The sequence below is a fragment of the Oryctolagus cuniculus genome, chromosome 1, assembly GCF_964237555.1.
Source record: "Oryctolagus cuniculus chromosome 1, mOryCun1.1, whole genome shotgun sequence".
Classification (NCBI taxonomy): domain Eukaryota; kingdom Metazoa; phylum Chordata; class Mammalia; order Lagomorpha; family Leporidae; genus Oryctolagus; species Oryctolagus cuniculus.
The window spans coordinates 12,423,639-12,441,188 of record NC_091432.1 but is presented as its reverse complement, the minus strand read 5'-3'; the positions used below and the strand labels follow the sequence as shown (position 1 = coordinate 12,441,188).

General features: G+C 39.4%; 1 protein-coding gene across 2 annotated transcripts; it reads left to right on the top strand.

The window, feature by feature from the left end:
- The first annotated feature begins 6,793 nt into the window (after positions 1-6,793).
- MS4A2 (membrane spanning 4-domains A2) lies at positions 6,794-13,442 on the top strand. Of its 2 annotated transcripts, none has more exons than XM_017346722.3 (7): positions 6,794-6,949; positions 7,866-7,989; positions 8,485-8,619; positions 10,460-10,516; positions 11,050-11,205; positions 11,584-11,635; positions 12,800-13,442. In XM_017346722.3, exons 1-7 carry the CDS (start codon positions 6,888-6,890, stop codon positions 12,808-12,810), a joined length of 597 nt encoding a protein of 198 aa, XP_017202211.1. In that variant the 5' UTR covers positions 6,794-6,887; the 3' UTR covers positions 12,811-13,442. The 2 variants fall into 2 exon arrangements, with proteins under 2 accessions (XP_017202211.1, XP_017202206.1); XM_017346717.3 differs by having other exon boundaries at positions 11,537-11,635.
- Positions 13,443-17,550: the final 4,108 nt, after the last annotated feature.

The following is a 17,550-nucleotide window of genomic DNA, read 5'->3' as shown; positions in this document are numbered from 1 at the left end:
CTCAGTGACTCTATTTCAGTCAACTACTGGGATGTACATATACCTAAATGATGGTTTAAATTGGGGACTTTGAAAACAGTGCCAATGTCTGTTCTTCAAAGGACCACGAGAAACTGCAAAGTAGACAAGACAAAAACCAGGGCTTTAGAATATAATATCTGACTTCATATTCTGACCCTTATTATCTATCTGAACTTGGGCAGTTACTTAATCTCTGTGGTGCATTTTCCTCATATGTAAAATAGACATTATAACATCAACTGCCTTATCAGTTATTATGAGGTTTAAGTGAAAACAAAACCGTTGTGAAACAGCACCACTTCTTGATGATGTGTTGCTGTTAGTGATCTTCTTGCTTCTGTTAAACATGAGGTGCAGCTGTGGTCTGATGTGCTGTAGGAAGACTGAAACCCTCTCTCGTCTGTTGTGGCTTCTGTACCTCCAATAGCTACAATGGCCATCTTTTCAAGGTAGCAATTATTTCCCGAAACTCTTTCCATCTCAGTGCCTGATTTATGAATCAGCTGAAGTAGTTATATTTCTGATTTAGAAATTAATTTTCCCTCTTGATGTTGAATTGGGACATCTATAATGTCCAAACATTCATATTCATAAGTTGCTTTTAACTCCTCATTTATCATATGAACAAAGGTTGTTCCATGCTTGTTTCTACTAGTTCATTGCCATCTAGTTATACAATATACATTCTTCTATATTTTAATCCATTCAATAATCACTTAAAGAGGGTCTACTAAGTATCATGTTCTGTGCTTAGAGTTTGACATACAATAGAGAATGAAGCAGTTTCTACTATCAAATTGCTCATGATGGAAGGTATAGACTCAGAGAAATAAGGGCTATGATAGAAAGAATATTAGGGATCTTGGGAGGCACATAGGAAGTGTTTCTAACCTGGATACTAGGGAATGTCAATGATAATTTTTCAGAATTTTCTTCTCAACTGACATGATGGGGCATTAGCATCATGAAGGGGGAAGGAACATAAAGGAATATGCGCTAATCTAGGGAGGATGTTTATATTCAAGGAACAAACAAAAGTTTACTGTGTGAGGAGTAGGCAGAAAAGACAAATTTGGAGAAGGAAGAATATGCATCACAGGTCTTAAGACAGGGCAACTCTAAGTCGTAAGAAGTGATTGAAAATGTATGCAATGCGGCTGGCGCTGTGGCTCACTAGGCTAATCCTCTGCCTTCGGCGCCAGCACCCCGGGAGTTCTAGTCCCGGTTGGGGTGCTGGTTCTGTCCCAACTGCTCCTCTTCCAGTCCAGCTCTCTGCTGTGGCCCCGGGGGTGCAGTGGAGGATGTCCTAAGTGCTTGGGCCCTGCACCTGCATGAGAGACCAGGAGGAAGCACCTGGCTCCTGGCTTGGGATCAGCGCTGTGTGCCGGCCGTAGTGGCCATTTGGGGGGTGAACCAATGGAAGGAAAACTCTCTCTCTCTCTCTCTCTCCCTCTCTCCCTCTCTCCCTCTCTCCCTCTCTCTCTCCCTCTCTCCCTCTCTCCCTCTCTCCCTCTCTCCCTCTCTCTCTCCCTGCCAAAAAAAAAAAAAAAAAGACAAAAAAATGTATGCAATGATGTGCAGCAGTGTTGGCTTGTGAGAGCCAATTTTACATTTTCTGGGAGCACAAATCAACATAATTTGGGTAGCTTGAAACTGGTTATGAGAGGAACATTTATACAGCAGAGATTGGCTGAAGCCACAAATCACACTCCCACCTTCCACCATCTCCTCCCTAGAAAGCTAGTTGTTAACCATTTGACTGAATACCACCAGATGTGTATGAATAATCCATATACTTATTTTAGAATTTAGAAATGTCATTGTGGTTACAATGTAGAGTGCATTGGAAGGAGTACATGGAAAGAATATGGTTGGTTAAGAGTAAACAAATCAGGGGCTGGTGCTGTGGCATAGTGAATAAAGCTGTCGCCTACAGTGCTGGCATCCCACATGGGCACCGGTTCGAGACCTGGCAGCTCCACTTCCCATCCAGCTCCATGCTCTGGCCTGGGAAAGAAGTAGAAGATGGCCCAAGATGGCCTCTGTACCCCTGTGGGAGACCTGGAAGAAGCTCCTGGCTTCAGATCGGCACAGTTCCGGATGTTGTGGCCAACTGGGGAGTGAACCAATGGGTGGAAGACCTCTCTCTCTCTCTGCCTCTCTCTCTCTGTAACTCTCTCAAGTAAAATAAATTTTTTTAAAGTAAACAAATCAAACAATGGAGAAATACAGATTTCAGAAGGAAATGTTTCTATTAATATTTGTAGTACCATTTTCATTAGTATTTTTCTCTATTGTGTTATTGAATACATTAATCATTGCTTTGTATTTTGAGAAAGATGGCAAACAGATCAAAATATATTAACTGCCTGTACTGGACACTGTGAATGCCTCATCAGCATTCATCCACCACGTCTCTACCCCCATCCCCTACTGATGCAACCGTGAGATTTGGTGCAGTTAACCTCAACCTTGAGCTTCAGGAATACACCCTGGAAAATCTAATTCCATCAGGACAGTTCCATTCATGATTACATTATACCATTGTGTGATAACATTCACTTGGATGAATGACCCTATGGATTGCAAAGCACTTCTCCTTACTTTTCCTTTATTGAGTCTTGGGAGGGTCCTTCAGTTAAATCAAGGCTTTATTTTCAGTAGGCAGAGAGAGTGATTGGTAGAATAGGTAGAATCATGAGAAATATTTTGACCAGTTCTGAAGAGGGGGTATTTTAGAAATATCTCAGTAAAACAGGAAAAAAATGCATTACTCATGATCTGTGACAAAAGTGTGAGACCTAAAAAACAATGGAAGAACAAAATGAGAGAATGCTAAAGGAGAAACTAGGATACTGCTGGACCAGTGAGAAACTGAATGATGACTTGCTATTTAAAAAATATGAATATTTCTGTTGCTGTCAATGGTTCCTGATGAGACTTTCTCCAAAAAGAATACTATGGAAAATTCCCACAAAGACTTTTGCCTCCAATTGATTCTTAGATGAATTAAAAATTTGAGAATAATTCAATTTACAGTGTGTATGATACTGGTATTTATGCACTGTCTGGTCACCTTTTTTCAGTTTCCCACTGGGTTGAGGACATTGGTCAATTGGTTTATTTATTCATCCAATAAATACTGAATTCCTAGCAGGTGCTTGAGATTGTGTTAAAAGTTCAGATAGGGTCTGGTGTTGTAGCGGAGCAGATTAAGCCACTGTTTTCTATACTGGCATCCTCTATCAGAGTGCCAGTTGGAATTCTAGCTGCTCTGCTTCCAATCCAGCTCACTGCTAATGCTCCTGGGAAAGCAGCAGAAAGCCTGAATGCTGGGTCCCTGTAACCCCCAGGGGAGACCAGGATAGAGTTCCTGGCTTGGCCTGGACAAGCCCTCGCCATTTGAAGAGTGAACAAGCAGATGGAAAATTCTATCTTACCCTCTCTCCACCCTCTGCCTTTCAAACAATGTCTTTCAAAAAATTCGGATATATTGGGAGGATGCACTGTGGTACATTTCTGAAGTCATAAATAAAGAGGTTTTCTCTATAATTAGCATTGGGTTTTTTTTTAGAACCATCCATCTTATTTTATGAAAATTTTCTTTCTTTTTTTTTTTTTTTGACAGGCAGAGTGGACAGTGAGAGAGAGACAGAGAGAAAGGTCTTCCTTTTGCCATTGGTTCACCCTCCAATGGCCGCCGCGGCCAGCGTGCTACAACTGGCGCGCCACGCTGATCCTAAGGCAGGAGCCAGGTGCTTCTCCTGGTCTCCCATGCGGTGCAGGGCCCAAGCACTTGGGCCATCGTCCACTGCACTCCCGGGCCATAGCAGAGGGCTGGCCTGGAAGAGGGGCAACCGGGACAGAATCCGGCGCCCTGATCAGGACTAGGACCCGGTGTGCCGGCGCCGCAAGGCAGAGGATTAGCCTATTGAGCCGTGGCTCCAGCCCTCATTTTCTTCATTTTGGTAATCAAATATTCCGTGGAACTTTGGAGCTTGATGTCAGTCTTGGGCTTTCTCAGCCCCTGACCCATTTTTATTGAACCCATACTTGGCTCTGAAATGCAGATATGAGGGAGAGAGGCAAAATCCCAGAGAAAGGCTGTGATTACTGTAGAAGTTTCATAAAATACCCCCTAAGTGATGATATGGCTTTCAATGTGTAACATGCACCTTCATGCATTTTTAAAACTAAACTGAGCATTCACCTTGAGAAAGTCGTTAGTGTGGGATCTGAAAGCAAATTTCACGTTTGAGGAAATAAATCTAGTATGCAACTGAGAGAAGACGTTTGGAAAGGCAGTGCAGAAGACAGATATATGGTAGGGGAAGAATGTTAACGCTATTATCTCTTCCGTTCAGGGTGAGCTTTGGTTAAAATGCTTAACTTGATAATTTTACCTCCCCCCCCCCCCGTCGCTCCCCCATTCGCGGGGGAACGCCACTAAACCCTGCGCTGTTCTTTTGTCTGCTCGGCCCTTCCTGGGTTTGCTGCTGGTCCTTCCCGGGTTGGCTGCCGACCCCTCCACCTCCATGGAGGGGCGGTACCCCCTGCCACTTTCCCCGCTTCTGCGGGGGAGTGGCACACTGCCGGCCGGCTCTCTCAGGGGCTGCTCAGGTGTTCCTTCAGATGTTCCCTCAGATGTTCCTGGTGCATGTTGTCTCTCTCCTCCTTTATAGTCCTCTTCCACCAATCCCAACTCTGCTGCCCACACGCCGAGCACGCTGCTCTCCTCCAATCAGGAGCAGGATCAGCTCCTGCAGCTTATCAGTCAAATTGGCGAGAGGCAGCTGCATAGTTGTTTACTCCTCTCCCAGCGCCATATTGTGGGAGAGCAGATGCATAGAATAAGTCTTAATTCCAGTAACTTAGTCTAGTCTCAGTTGCTCCCCACACCCCCCCACCGAAAATCATTTTGTTGTATATTTCAGTGTTCACTATTGTGAAAGATGAAAAGGCACAGCTGTGGGAAGCCACTGCATGGAAACACATGATGGTAAGCACCTCAGAAAGGAGGAAGAAGGTGCTGGTGAGAATGCGGGTGGGAAACAATTGGGAGGGCATAAAGTATGTCTCAGTTTCTGATTTGTACTTTGCAAGGTCCTGTTGGAAATTCTCTCAAAATGGCAACATTGTGTCCATACACCAAAGACCATCCTCAATTTATTTCCTATATAAATTTCAAGTCCAATTCTTTTTTTTTTTTACACATAAAATGATCGGTTATATACTATTAGGAAATATCCCAAGTAACAATTTCTTCAGGATTTTCACCAGGAGGTGTGGTGGGCTTCATTTCACTGAGGAAGAAGTAAGCAAATGAAAATTCCTGAGTCTGTCATTTTAAGTCTGGGCTCAAATGTCACCTCTGGGGGTTCATTCCATGAACTCTACATATCCCTTATCAGGTGGAATTGTTATACACTCCTATGTGTTCTAACAGCCACTAGCCTCTGACGTACTAGGTATAACTATACAACTTATTCTTGTTTTACTCTGCTAAGTTGTTGGCCAGGCATGGATGGGACATGACATGTTTCCATACCTGCACAGTGGTACACACAGTGCCTAGCATGGGGCACTAAGTCTCTTTTGGATGAATGCATAAATGAATAAGTTTTATGTATTAATTCCTATAGTTCATTGGTTAGCTTCACTAATTCCTGAAGACAAGGTGGGAAGGTAGCACCCGGGTTAATACATTTTTGTTATGAAACAGATGCCAATATATCTTTTAGTATCCTCTGTTCATGCAAATATTTTATTTTCTCAGGAGAGGAAATTTTATTACATCCCAGAAAACCAACACAGGTGATTGGAGGTATAATTTATAGCACATTTATTGGCATTTTATTGAACAGTCATTTAAGATTATTCCTATAATTAAACTGAAATATAAATAATCCAAACCTTCTATGAACCCCTCCCTATACCCCTTGATTATTTTGTTTTATGCCCTAAAAAGATCGAGCACATTGTATAGACTCTAATCCTAATATAGACATTCTTCTCAGTTCAATACTGTTTAGATTTCCTTGTGGGATTTGCTATCAATTTTATGTGTCCCAGTGTTTTGATGTCCCATTCTGTCATGACAAAGATCCAAGCAGCAGACAGCCAGTTTAATGTTTTATCAGACATTGAAGCCTTTTTAGTGTGAAAACTTCTTAGCTTTCATACTCTGTCATATATGGATCACAGCCTGTCCTGTTTCCAAGATCATCTGCTGGGGAAAGTTATACAAACTGCATCCAAATTACAGGAAGAGAAAGATGTGTCGATAGATATTGAAGTCAAAGATAGAAAATGAATCCAGAGGTTCAGAGACTAAGGCATACTGATACAAATACTGCTTCAGCCTTGGGTCTATCTGTGCAGCCCAGTGTGCCTTAAACAGGGACGACAAGACTTTTTAAAGCTGCAATTGGAGAACTTCTGTCATAGAAATGACTGAACTAGAACACAAGTAAGGAAAGCTCTGGAAGAGAGGTACATTTCTTTCTGAAGAATTTTCTCTCACCATCTTAAATTTTCATTAAAATGTCTCATTTTTAGTTTCTGTAAATCCTACTTGTCTCCAGCAGAATTATGCTCCAGGTGTCTCACATGTCTTCATTTCATGCTAGTCTCTATTCAGCAAATTTCTCAGTTTTGCTATTCATTACAATAAAAAAAAAAAACCCGATGATCTTAATCAATTGGTAAACTTATCTTTCAATGGCTTATGTCTGAAGATTATCATCAATGTCATGACTCAACCCATTGTAACTACTTATTCAGACCACATTGTGAGAGGAAGTCCCTCAAGTCTCAACAACATCTTTCACTATAACATAGTTTTGCTCCTGAGGAGTTAACGAAAAATGGAGACAGAACTTAGGAGCAGAGCAGAACTTGCTCTACCGAGCCCAGAAGGGCCCTCCAGGTAGGTACAGGCTTTATTATTTTTTCCAGTCATTTTGGGGCTGAGAAGATGCTAATTCATGGATTTTGCCATAGATCTATCTCGTTTAATATATTGGCTACACAGACGCTCTCAGCTCTATTTGCCCAGTGGTTCTCATTGATGGGGGGGGGGTGGAGGGAGATTTTTGCTCAGTTCATGAGGGGAATCAACAGGATTTCTAACACCAGAGAGTGATACCTGCATGGAACAGGAGAATTCTTACTGCCCATGTAGATCTCTGTGTGTCTGATATATAAGCATATTTCAAAAAGTTTGAGGAAAATTGAGTTAAAAGTTATGTTTTTCTCGATGCAAAAATTTTGAAATTTGTGTATAGTTTTTCATAACATGCATTTTCCATGAGCATTTTGAAGGTCCCTGTCATGCTGTACAGAAGCTTTACAAAAAAGCCTTCTTCCTAGTTGACATTTCTGAACGTTAGGCTGAGGGATCCTGATCTGAAAATGAAGAAAGGAATAGAGATCCAACTATCCTTTCAATCCATTCCTTTTCTGTTCTCTGAGCACTTGAACTTGAGTGTGCTATTGACAATATTTATTCAGAAACATTTGTTAAAAGAACAGTCAAATGCATAAACATGCTTATTTGTTAATGTTCACAGAGATGAATGTGAAAGGGTTTTGTAGTAATACTGGATTAAGATTTGGCATGGGTTTAGTCCTATTTTTTTCTGTCTAATCACTTGGATATGTTCAAGTCTTTGTCAGTTACTTGGGTCATCTGAACCTTATTTATTTTCTTAGTGACTGCAATGAAAATTTGAATTGCAGGGTTGTTTTAAAAAATGTGCAAATAAAACTCCTCTGTCAGTCAAGAAATTCACACATGGACTTAGGGAATTTCCTCACAATCAAATTTCCGTTAAATTTCACAGTGTGTCTGAAATCCAACTCTCAGAAGTCTCCCTTCGAGGTAAAACTCTACTGCAGAAGTCTACTTCCCGCCCACCACGACAGACATGGTTAACATTTTTGAAGAAAGAGCTGGAATTCCTGGGGGTGAGTGAGCCCCCCTCCAATCTTGACTAGAGTAAAAGTTGGCCACTGGAAAGAATCTTCGGTTGCACAATTGTTTCCCCACTTGGGTTCACCAAGAGTGAAAGGTCTCCTAAAACATGCGGTCAATGAAAAGTTGATAGTAGCTGGGCTCTTTAGGGAAGACAGAAGTTCTTCAGGAAGACTTTAAATTCCTGAGAATGGCAACGAGGAGTGAAAGATCAGTAACTTCTACTTTTATTTTGATGGAAAAATTACTGATGTCATGATGGTAAAGAAATAAAAACACATGAGACATGCATTAGCTATCTATGCATTAGGTATGCTTGTATACATTCTTACTGTGGCTGAGGGATACTGGAGAATCTCAGATGACTTCTTGAGACAGTGTAAGACATTAGAGCAATTTCTGGTATTTGGCCTCAGTTAAGAGGAAATGGATATAATCTTCAGAAAAGATATTCCAATTTCACAAATCTATGTGTTTTTTTTTTATAGGTAATGCAAATTCTGATTGGTTTCATATGCCTTTATTTTGGAACAGCGATCTACTTTGCCTTCGACATTTCGGAATTTGAAGGAGATGTTTTTTCATCATTTAAAACAGGCTACCCATTTTGGGGAGCATTGTTTGTGAGTATATATCCACTAAAGCTGCTGAAATAACACTGAACAGAGATTTTCTTTTACTCACACTAACCAGTTTTTATCTGAAGTATCAAGGTAATATTTATAATTCTTTATTAATATGCATATGGTATATGTGCATGCATATATATAAACTGCATGTATTTGTATATATGTGTATTTGTGCAGTTTAAGTACTTTTTTATAAATATGCTTAAGAAAAACAATAAATGATCCTCACAATTGTTCAATCTGAGTTGACCACTTAGCATACTTTTCTCAAATGAGAAACATGAGAGTAATAAAAGTTAATTGACATACCCAAGGAACACTTAGCTAATAGATATTGAACCTGAATTTCCAGAATGTCTTTATAGGAAAATACTCCCAAAACTATTCAACAATATTGTTACCTACACATACTATTCTGAATGAGGTCATATAACAGACCTATTACAAATAGCACGTTTGTAAGGTGTGCAATTTGATTAGTTTTGAAGCATAAACACACACAAAAAATCTCTCAAATATCCATCATCCCTGCAGATTTCCTTGTGCTTCCTTCAAATCCCTCTCTCACTCCCTCTGTTTCCTATTCTTCCATTCCTAAGCAACCACGGTCTGCTTTTTGTAACTGTAAATGAATTCGTATTTTCAGAGTATTATATAAATGAAAGTATACAGCAAATGTTCTTTACTGCCTTCTTTCACTCAGAATAATTATTTTGTGATTTTCAGGCTGATTTTTCTATCAATACCTCATTTACGAGGATATCCTAGTATTTTGACTCTAAAGAGTGATGATGCTGGCTGGGCACTCTGCTAAACACTTAGTACTCAATCACTTGTTGAAAACTCTCCTTGGCCGGCGCTGCAGCTCAATAGGCTAATCCTCCGCCTTGCGGCGCCGGCACACCGGGTTCTAGTCCCGGTCAGGGCTGCCGGATTCTGTCCCGGTTGCCCCTCTTCCAGGCCAGCTCTCTGCTTGGCCCCCGAGTGCAGTGGAGGATGGCCCAAGTGCTTGGGCCCTGCACCCCATGGGAGACCACGAAAAGCACCTGGCTCCTGCCTTCGGATCAGCGCGGTGCACCGGCTGCAGTGCACCGGCTGCAGTGCACTGGCCGTGGCAGCCATTGGAGGGTGAACCAACAGCAAAAAGGAAGACCTTTCTCTCTGTCTCTCTCTCACTGTCCACTTTGCCTATGGAAAACAAACAAACAAACAAAAAAAAACACAACACTTTCCTTAAAACTCTAACACATTCTATTAGAAACCTCTCTGTCCTGTTTCTTCATTCCAGACACTTAGTTGATTACATATCCCTCAACCTATCAGACAGTCTGAGTTGTTAAGAGATTGGGATTTGTACTATTGCTCTGTATTTTTACTAAACCCTTTGTCATGTACCTTTTCAGAATTAGTGTATATCTATATTACATACGTCAGACTTTGGAGATATACAAGCCCATCCAAACAACAATAAAATGAGGGTAGTGTTACAGCAAGGTTGTGTGCTGAATGTAACTGGTCCTTGCTACTCCAAGAATCGTCCACAGATGGTCAGGATCAGCATCACCTGGGACCAATAGACGTGAAGAACCTCAGGTGCCCTTTAGTACCTAATAAATAACAACCTGCATTTTAACAAGACGCACATGTCATACAAATACCCATTTAATTTTTAGAAATTAGGAAACAAGAATAAAAAATACTGCATTCATGAGGTAATCTCATAGATAACTTTACAAAGAACTCCAAATTCCATTTTATACTAGCAAGGTGGAGGTAAAAGCAGTAACACTGAAGGGTAGGGGACTCATTGTTTTTCCCCTTTCTTTTTGGACAGTTTGCTGTTTCTGGATTTTTGACAATTCTATCTGAAGAGAAAAATAAAATATATCTGGTAGGTCACAATTCCATCTTTGTTCATCCTTGAGAAGGTAACAAAATAGAATTATCATAGTCCTGAGGAAGACATGTCCATATATTATAGTGAATGTGGCTGAGCTGTTTTTTTTTTCAGTGTATTTTGTGTTGGGGGGGCTTTGTAATTAAAGTTGAAAATAATCATAAGAGGCATAAATTGTGTTATTTAACAGAATGAAATTTAATTACGTTAGCACTTGTTTTGAAAAAAATCCACATAGAGGCATTTTCCTGGTAGATAAGTAATCAAATAAATGATTAATTTCCAACTAAGGATACTATTTGAAGACATACCATACATATTTGTGTGGTTCTTCTTGAATATAGGCCCAGCAAGAAAGTAATAGATGCTTATTTAACTACCAGTACGTTTTCAAGATTGCACCTTTCAACCTAAATTTTGAGCTAATATAGATTTTGCAGGATTCCTACAGTTCTGAAATGCAGATCAGTTCATTGACTGTGCTGGCAGGTGCAAACCCAAATCTGAGTGAGTTTTCTTATCATCAGGCAAGAGGAAGATTGGGAGCAAACACTGTGAGCATTATCATTGCGGGGACAGGGGTCATCATCCTCATCTTCAACCTAAAGAGGAGCTCAGCCTTCAGTGAATATTGTAAGAACATTTATGAAGTTGAGAACTGCTTCGTGGCTTCTTTCTCCACAGTATGTATTTCTTCTAGAAAGGCTAAGATTCTGGCTCCCAATCTAAATAATAAGCCCTTCTTTTCTTGTGAACTCCACCGTTTTCATCACAGAGTACTCTGTAGGTTCATGCAGCCCTGGAAGGTGCCAGTGCCCCTCTCCCCGCCTTGTGGCTAAATCCCTCACGGTTGGAATTATCCACCTTGAGTAACCATTCTGGTTTCCCTCTGTATGTGTGTTACTTTACAAGGGCTGGTATGTTGGGTGAGCAGGGGCTGCTGTAAGGGGAAGGAGTTTTTGGAACACCTGCCATATGACTCAGTCTTTGTGGTTGTTGCTTGTTGTTCAACAGGAAATTGTGGTAATGATGCTGTTTCTCACCATTTTGGGGTTTTGCAGTGCTGTGGCACTCATAGTGCATGGTGTTGGAGAAGAACTCAAGAGAAAAAAGGTAGGCAGGACCCTGGTACTAAATCATGAAATGACAGGCTAAAGAATTTGAGCTTTATCCCTTAAAAATATGGCCTGGATTTTCTGGAACATTTATTTCAGAAAATTATTTATCCAAGTTTCATTATTTTGGTTTCAAAAATCTCATTTTCCCCCATGTATTTTCCTTATTAAAATCAATTATTATTATTAATTGTACTTATCTATGGGATACAGCATAGTAATTCAATACATGTGCTCAATGTGTGATGATCAGCATTCTCATCTAAAATATTTAAAAATTTGATTAACACGTCATCATTGTACATATTAGTGGGATGCAGTGTGATATTTCTCTAAATATATGTAATATATACAGATCAAATCAGGATAATTAATGTTTTCCTCCCCTTGACATTCATTTATGTTTGGAGATTTCCAAGTCCTCTGTTCTATTTGTCCATAGAACACTTTTAATCAACACTCATAGGTAGCACAAATCTCTTAGTATATCCCCTTGACTGAAGGTTAGGAACTAGAATCTATAATTTTAGAAAAAGGAGATGCCTTGAACAACACTGAGCATAAGAAATGAATGTACAGGCAGTGTATGATGGAACCACGCAGGCGTATGGTCTTGTTTTATGTCGCTAGTTTCTTTATTTTTATTGCTACTCTTTCTTTTTTTATTATTCTCTTCCTACTTACTCTGAAGCTGCAGGTTTTTTACCTCTCTAATTCTTGATTACTAACTGTGCTTTCAATTGCTTCACCCATCCATTCCACCTATGATGAGAATCCCAAGGGTAATTTTGATGAGATACACATGTACTTACTCAGATATGACAGATGAAACACACTCTGTGTGTCCACTTTTCTGAAGCAGTCAAGTATGGCCTTCTTCTTTGACCTCATTCCTCCAACGATAAGTAAGACTGCAGAAATGCTGAAGGTCACATGCAGAGTGTTCCCAACATCAACTTAACATCCATAGGCATGATTCCTTTTGGACCCACCTGGGTTGCTAGTCTGGTTTGATTTTATGGAGATGAGGAGAATCATTAGAAAATGATGGGAGAGAATGTGAGATCCAGAAAAACAAAAGGAGAAAAGGTCATCCTTTTGGATGGGTCTCCTAGTGATGGGACATTCTTGGTGATTGATCTAGAATGACTTCTTTCCTCAGGTTCCAGATGAACGCCTTTATGAAGAATTAAAAATTTATTCACCGATTTACAGTGAGTTGGAAGTCAAAGAGGAAATATCTACTCCCACTGATTCATAAAAATCGAGGGTCAAGAACATTCTGATTCAGAATAAAGATCCAGAGAGCTACTACTTAAGGGGCTACTGGGAAAATTTCTGTTGTTTCCACACCTGCTAATTTTGCATTACATTTTTTCTCCAGATGGCAATGTTTTGTTTTTGTTGTCTCTGTTTACCTAAACATACCCTTTTCTCCATTTATAGATATGATAAACCCTACTTTGTTTTATTTTACAATTCCATACCCATCTCTTATGAGAAGTTGACATGTAATAAACAAACTTTCCCTGTGTGTCTGTAACTGTGCAAATAGAGCAAGACTGGCTGAGAGTTGAGTTAAACTTTGATAGTATGATATTTGTTAGTTATTTTTGGATTTTGAAATAGCTACAGGTACACATAATATACATTCATTCATCCATACCTGCGTGTCCACACCAAAATGCATACATACAACACTCACATACAGACATATATGATTTTCTATATGCAAATATTTTATACCCTATTGATGATAATACATTTTGTTTGCAAATAAAACATAATGTTTACAGATTGATAAGTAGACACTGGGGAGTTTCATTAAATTACTGAATATCTGTTTAGATATATATGTACAACTCAAGAAACCAGAAATGGTGCATTTATTGAATAAGGCATATGTAATGAAAGAAGAATAAATTAATGAAGACCTGAGCTGATATTATGTTGAATGGAAGAGAGAGATCTAAAATAAGTAGAAAAACATAGTGGGTTATCTTGCCTATCAACAAGTTAAAGGAAAAAGTTAAATAAGAAACATTGATGAACAAATTAAGTGTTTGAGTCTAAACTCAAAGTAGAATACTCGATAATGTTGGAAAAAGTGATAAGATGTAAAACAAAAGTATGATAGGCAAAGGAGGGGTACATATAGTCACATTTAAGCTAGGCTCATTTTTAGACCCTCATTTTGAGGAGACAAAGGGAGATAGAATTGAAAAGGACATAATGGCATTTAATATAAACTTTTGGTTAAGATAAAATTTTGTAAAATAGGTTTAGTGTCATTAGAAGAGAGATAATTTTGAAATGAAGCAAGCTAACATTGTAATGTTACTCTGAAACATAAGTGAGGTAAACTTAAGCTTCACATGCCTATAATCAGAGGGAATATGTAAGGATGAAATCTAGAAGGTATAAGTTCACTGTGGGACATTAGACAGTAGGTATCTCCCAGATAGAGAAAGGATAGACAGAGAGAGAGTAATTAACCAATCAGAGAGTGTATATGTAAAAAGTCCGTGGTGATAAATCAATTCCAGGTAATGCATGAAGATGGGTAGAGAAATTATCGGTGGTGAATGAATTAAAAAGGTAGAGGAATTCTATACTGGAGAGTAAATGAATAAAGCATTTGAGAAGGTGTTTAGGAAAAAAAAAGGGAGTATGTGTGAAAAATAAGATAATATGTAGTAAAATAATTTAGAAAAATAGAAAAATGATTTTTTTGCTGTTGCTGTTTAATTTTTTTTTAACTTTTATTTAATGAATATAAATTTCCAAAGTAGAACTTATGGGTTACAATGGCTTCCCCCCTCCATAACTTCCCTCCCACCCGCAACCCTCCCCTTTCCCTCTCCCTCCCCCCTTCCATTCACATCAAGATTCATTTTCAATTCTCTTTATATACAGAAGATCAGTTTAGCATATATTAAGTAAAGATTTCAACAGTTTGCACCCACATAGAAACACAGAGTGAAAAATACTGTTTGAGTACTAGTTATAGCATTAAATCACAATGTACAGCACATTAAGAATAGAGATCCTACATGAGGAGTAAGTGCACAGTGACTCCTGTTGTTGACTTAACAAACTGACACTCTTGTTGCTGTTTAACTTTTAAATATTTGAGAGGGAGAGGAAGGAAGAAAGGAAAAGAAGAAGAAAGTGAAACAAAGGAAAGGAAGGGAAGAAATAAAGAGAAAAGAAAAGAAATAAATATAAAATGAGAAAGAGGGAGAGGAAGAAATAGAGAGAAAGAGCCAGCTCCCATTCCTTGGTTAACTCCCCAAGTGACTGTGATGGCCTGTATTGGACCAGGGTCAAAGCCAGAAGCCGGGAACAATCCAGCTCTCTCACGTGGGTGGAAGGAGACACATTGCTTGAGCAGTCCCTATCACTGCTGCTTCCCAGGATCTGCGTTAGCAAAAGCTGGAGTCAGGAGGAATGGGTGCAAACTGAGGCACTTCTATGTGGGATGTTGGCATCTTAACTGAAACCTCAATTTGTAAGCCAAGTGCCTAAGCCTTGTTTTAATTTTAAAAGAAAGAAAAATAGTTAACGCCATTAGCCTAAGTAGAACAGTCATGTGAGGAACTGAAAAATTAGTTTGGGAGTGTTGGTCATTTCTGCCTGTCTTTTGTCCACCTGCCCACTAAAGCGTGCACAGACCACACAGCTGATAAACTCTTTACACTTTCATTCTCCAGATTAATATCTTTTTTTTAAATATTTTTTTTTGACAGGCAGAGTTTAGACAGTAAGAGAGAGAGAGAGAGAGACAGAGAGAAAGATCTTCCTTTCCATTGGTTCACCCCCAAATGGCTGCTACGGCCAGCATGCTGTGACTGGTGCACTGCGCTGATCCAAAGCCAGAAGCCAGGTGCCTCCTCCTGGTCTCCCATGGGGTGCAGGGCCCAAGCACTTGGGCCATCCTCCACTGTCTTCCTTGGGCCACAGCAGAGAGCTGGCCTGGAAGAGGGGCAACCGGGACAGAATCCGGCGCCCCGACCGGGACTAGAACCTGGGGTGCCAGTGTGGAAGGTGGAGGATTAGCCAAGTGAGCCGTGGCACCGGCCCAGATTATTTCTAAATTTCAACCTAAAGGCTATTCTCTCCATGAAGCCATCTAATACATACTTCATATTCTTCCAGGGTAGTATCTTGCTCTATAACCACTTGATCACTTGACACAATGTGATATGATTAATTATTAATGCACTTGTTATTTTGTATCCTCAATTACTAGTATCTTTGCAATAAATTGGAACCGCCTGATTTCTCGCCTGTGCTTGTATTTGCGTATAAGGATGAGGTACTAACCAAGGATAATGGAGAATCAGATCATCAATTAAATTATTTCAAGGACCAAGAACAGTTTCTGGAATCCTCATCCTTATCCACAGTTTAACAATTGGGAAATTGATAAGCAACCCATGTGCATAAACATACTGTAAGAATAATCACTAGCCATCTCTTGGCAATAAATGGTAGAATAAAGTTGAAGAGGAACTGGACAATAGTTAGTATTACAAGTTAGTCCTGATTCTAGCTTATTGCTATGCTGTGTGGACTTCAAGAAGTCTTTTCTTCTTGTGAATCTGAATTAGGAAACAGAGAATAGGAGATGATAGACAGGTGTTGGATAATAGCCTGCTAGATTAGCTAGATGATGCATGATAAATATAGACACATGATAGATAATAGATATACCACTAGATATGCCACTGTCATCTATCTTCTATCTAGGCTAGATAGATGGTGGGTGACAGATATAGATAAATAGATTGAGATGATAGATAGATACATAGATAGATGATAGATGATAGAACATTTATTCATGGTATGGCTCACATGCTTACTGAGGTGAGAAGTCGTGACACACAGTCTGCAAGTTGCAGACCTGGCATGATCATAGCATAGCTCAGTTCAAGTCTGAAAGCCTCCGAACCAAGGAGGTATAGTTCTCAATACCAGGTCAACAGCCTGGTAACTTCAGGGGTCTGCTGGTATAAATCCTGGATACCCTAAGCCTTTGAATTCCTTTCTCTATGTTAACCCAAGGGAGATCAGACATCTCCTTTCATGGAAGGATAGCCTTTCATCTGTTTCAGGCAACTAATCAAATAGTGCCTTTCATAACTCTCTGAGCTATAACCTTAAATGCAGAATATTTGATAATTACGTGGACCTTTATCAATAAACTCAACTTGATCCCAGTTTTTATTCCTTTCACTCTTATCCCAGGTTTTTAAAAACTCATTACCACATATGTTCCCTGGATTTCTTTTCTATAAATTAGAAATTAGAAAGCTCTAGGTTTTAAAAGATTGTCATTGTCATTAAGTACTTCTTGTTATGGGTGATGGAGTATTTAATTATCTTTCCTTAGGAGAGCCATATTATTTCCTTTTACTGTCACATAGACTCTTCATTCAGAGGAGCATGTCTGTGATTATGTTACTCTGATCAACTTCTAAAATTAAATGATTAATCCTTAGCAATTATTAAATGTACATATGCCCCACTCTTCTTAATAGCTTCTGTAGGTTATTCATTCATTAAAAGATCTCCTCCTTTAAGGAGCCTATAACCCAAAAGAAGCCCAAAGACACAAAACTCAGTAATTCAGGAAAAATTCTATTGTGTAGAAAAAGGTGCCGTGAGATTCAGACTTCTGAGTTCTAGCATACTAATGGAAGACTCTGTGGACAAGTGAATTGTTGAGATGTGAATTTTGATGTTCACTGGAGAAATTCTGACAATGGGAAGGGGTTCTGGGATGTGTATTACCTTTCAGAGTGTTTCTAGTAAGCAGAAATGGCTGGACACGTATATTCCTGCCTTTAGTTATCTGATGGGGGCTGCTAGTTTCAATGCCAGTTGAAACATCTCTTTAAACTTGAGGCA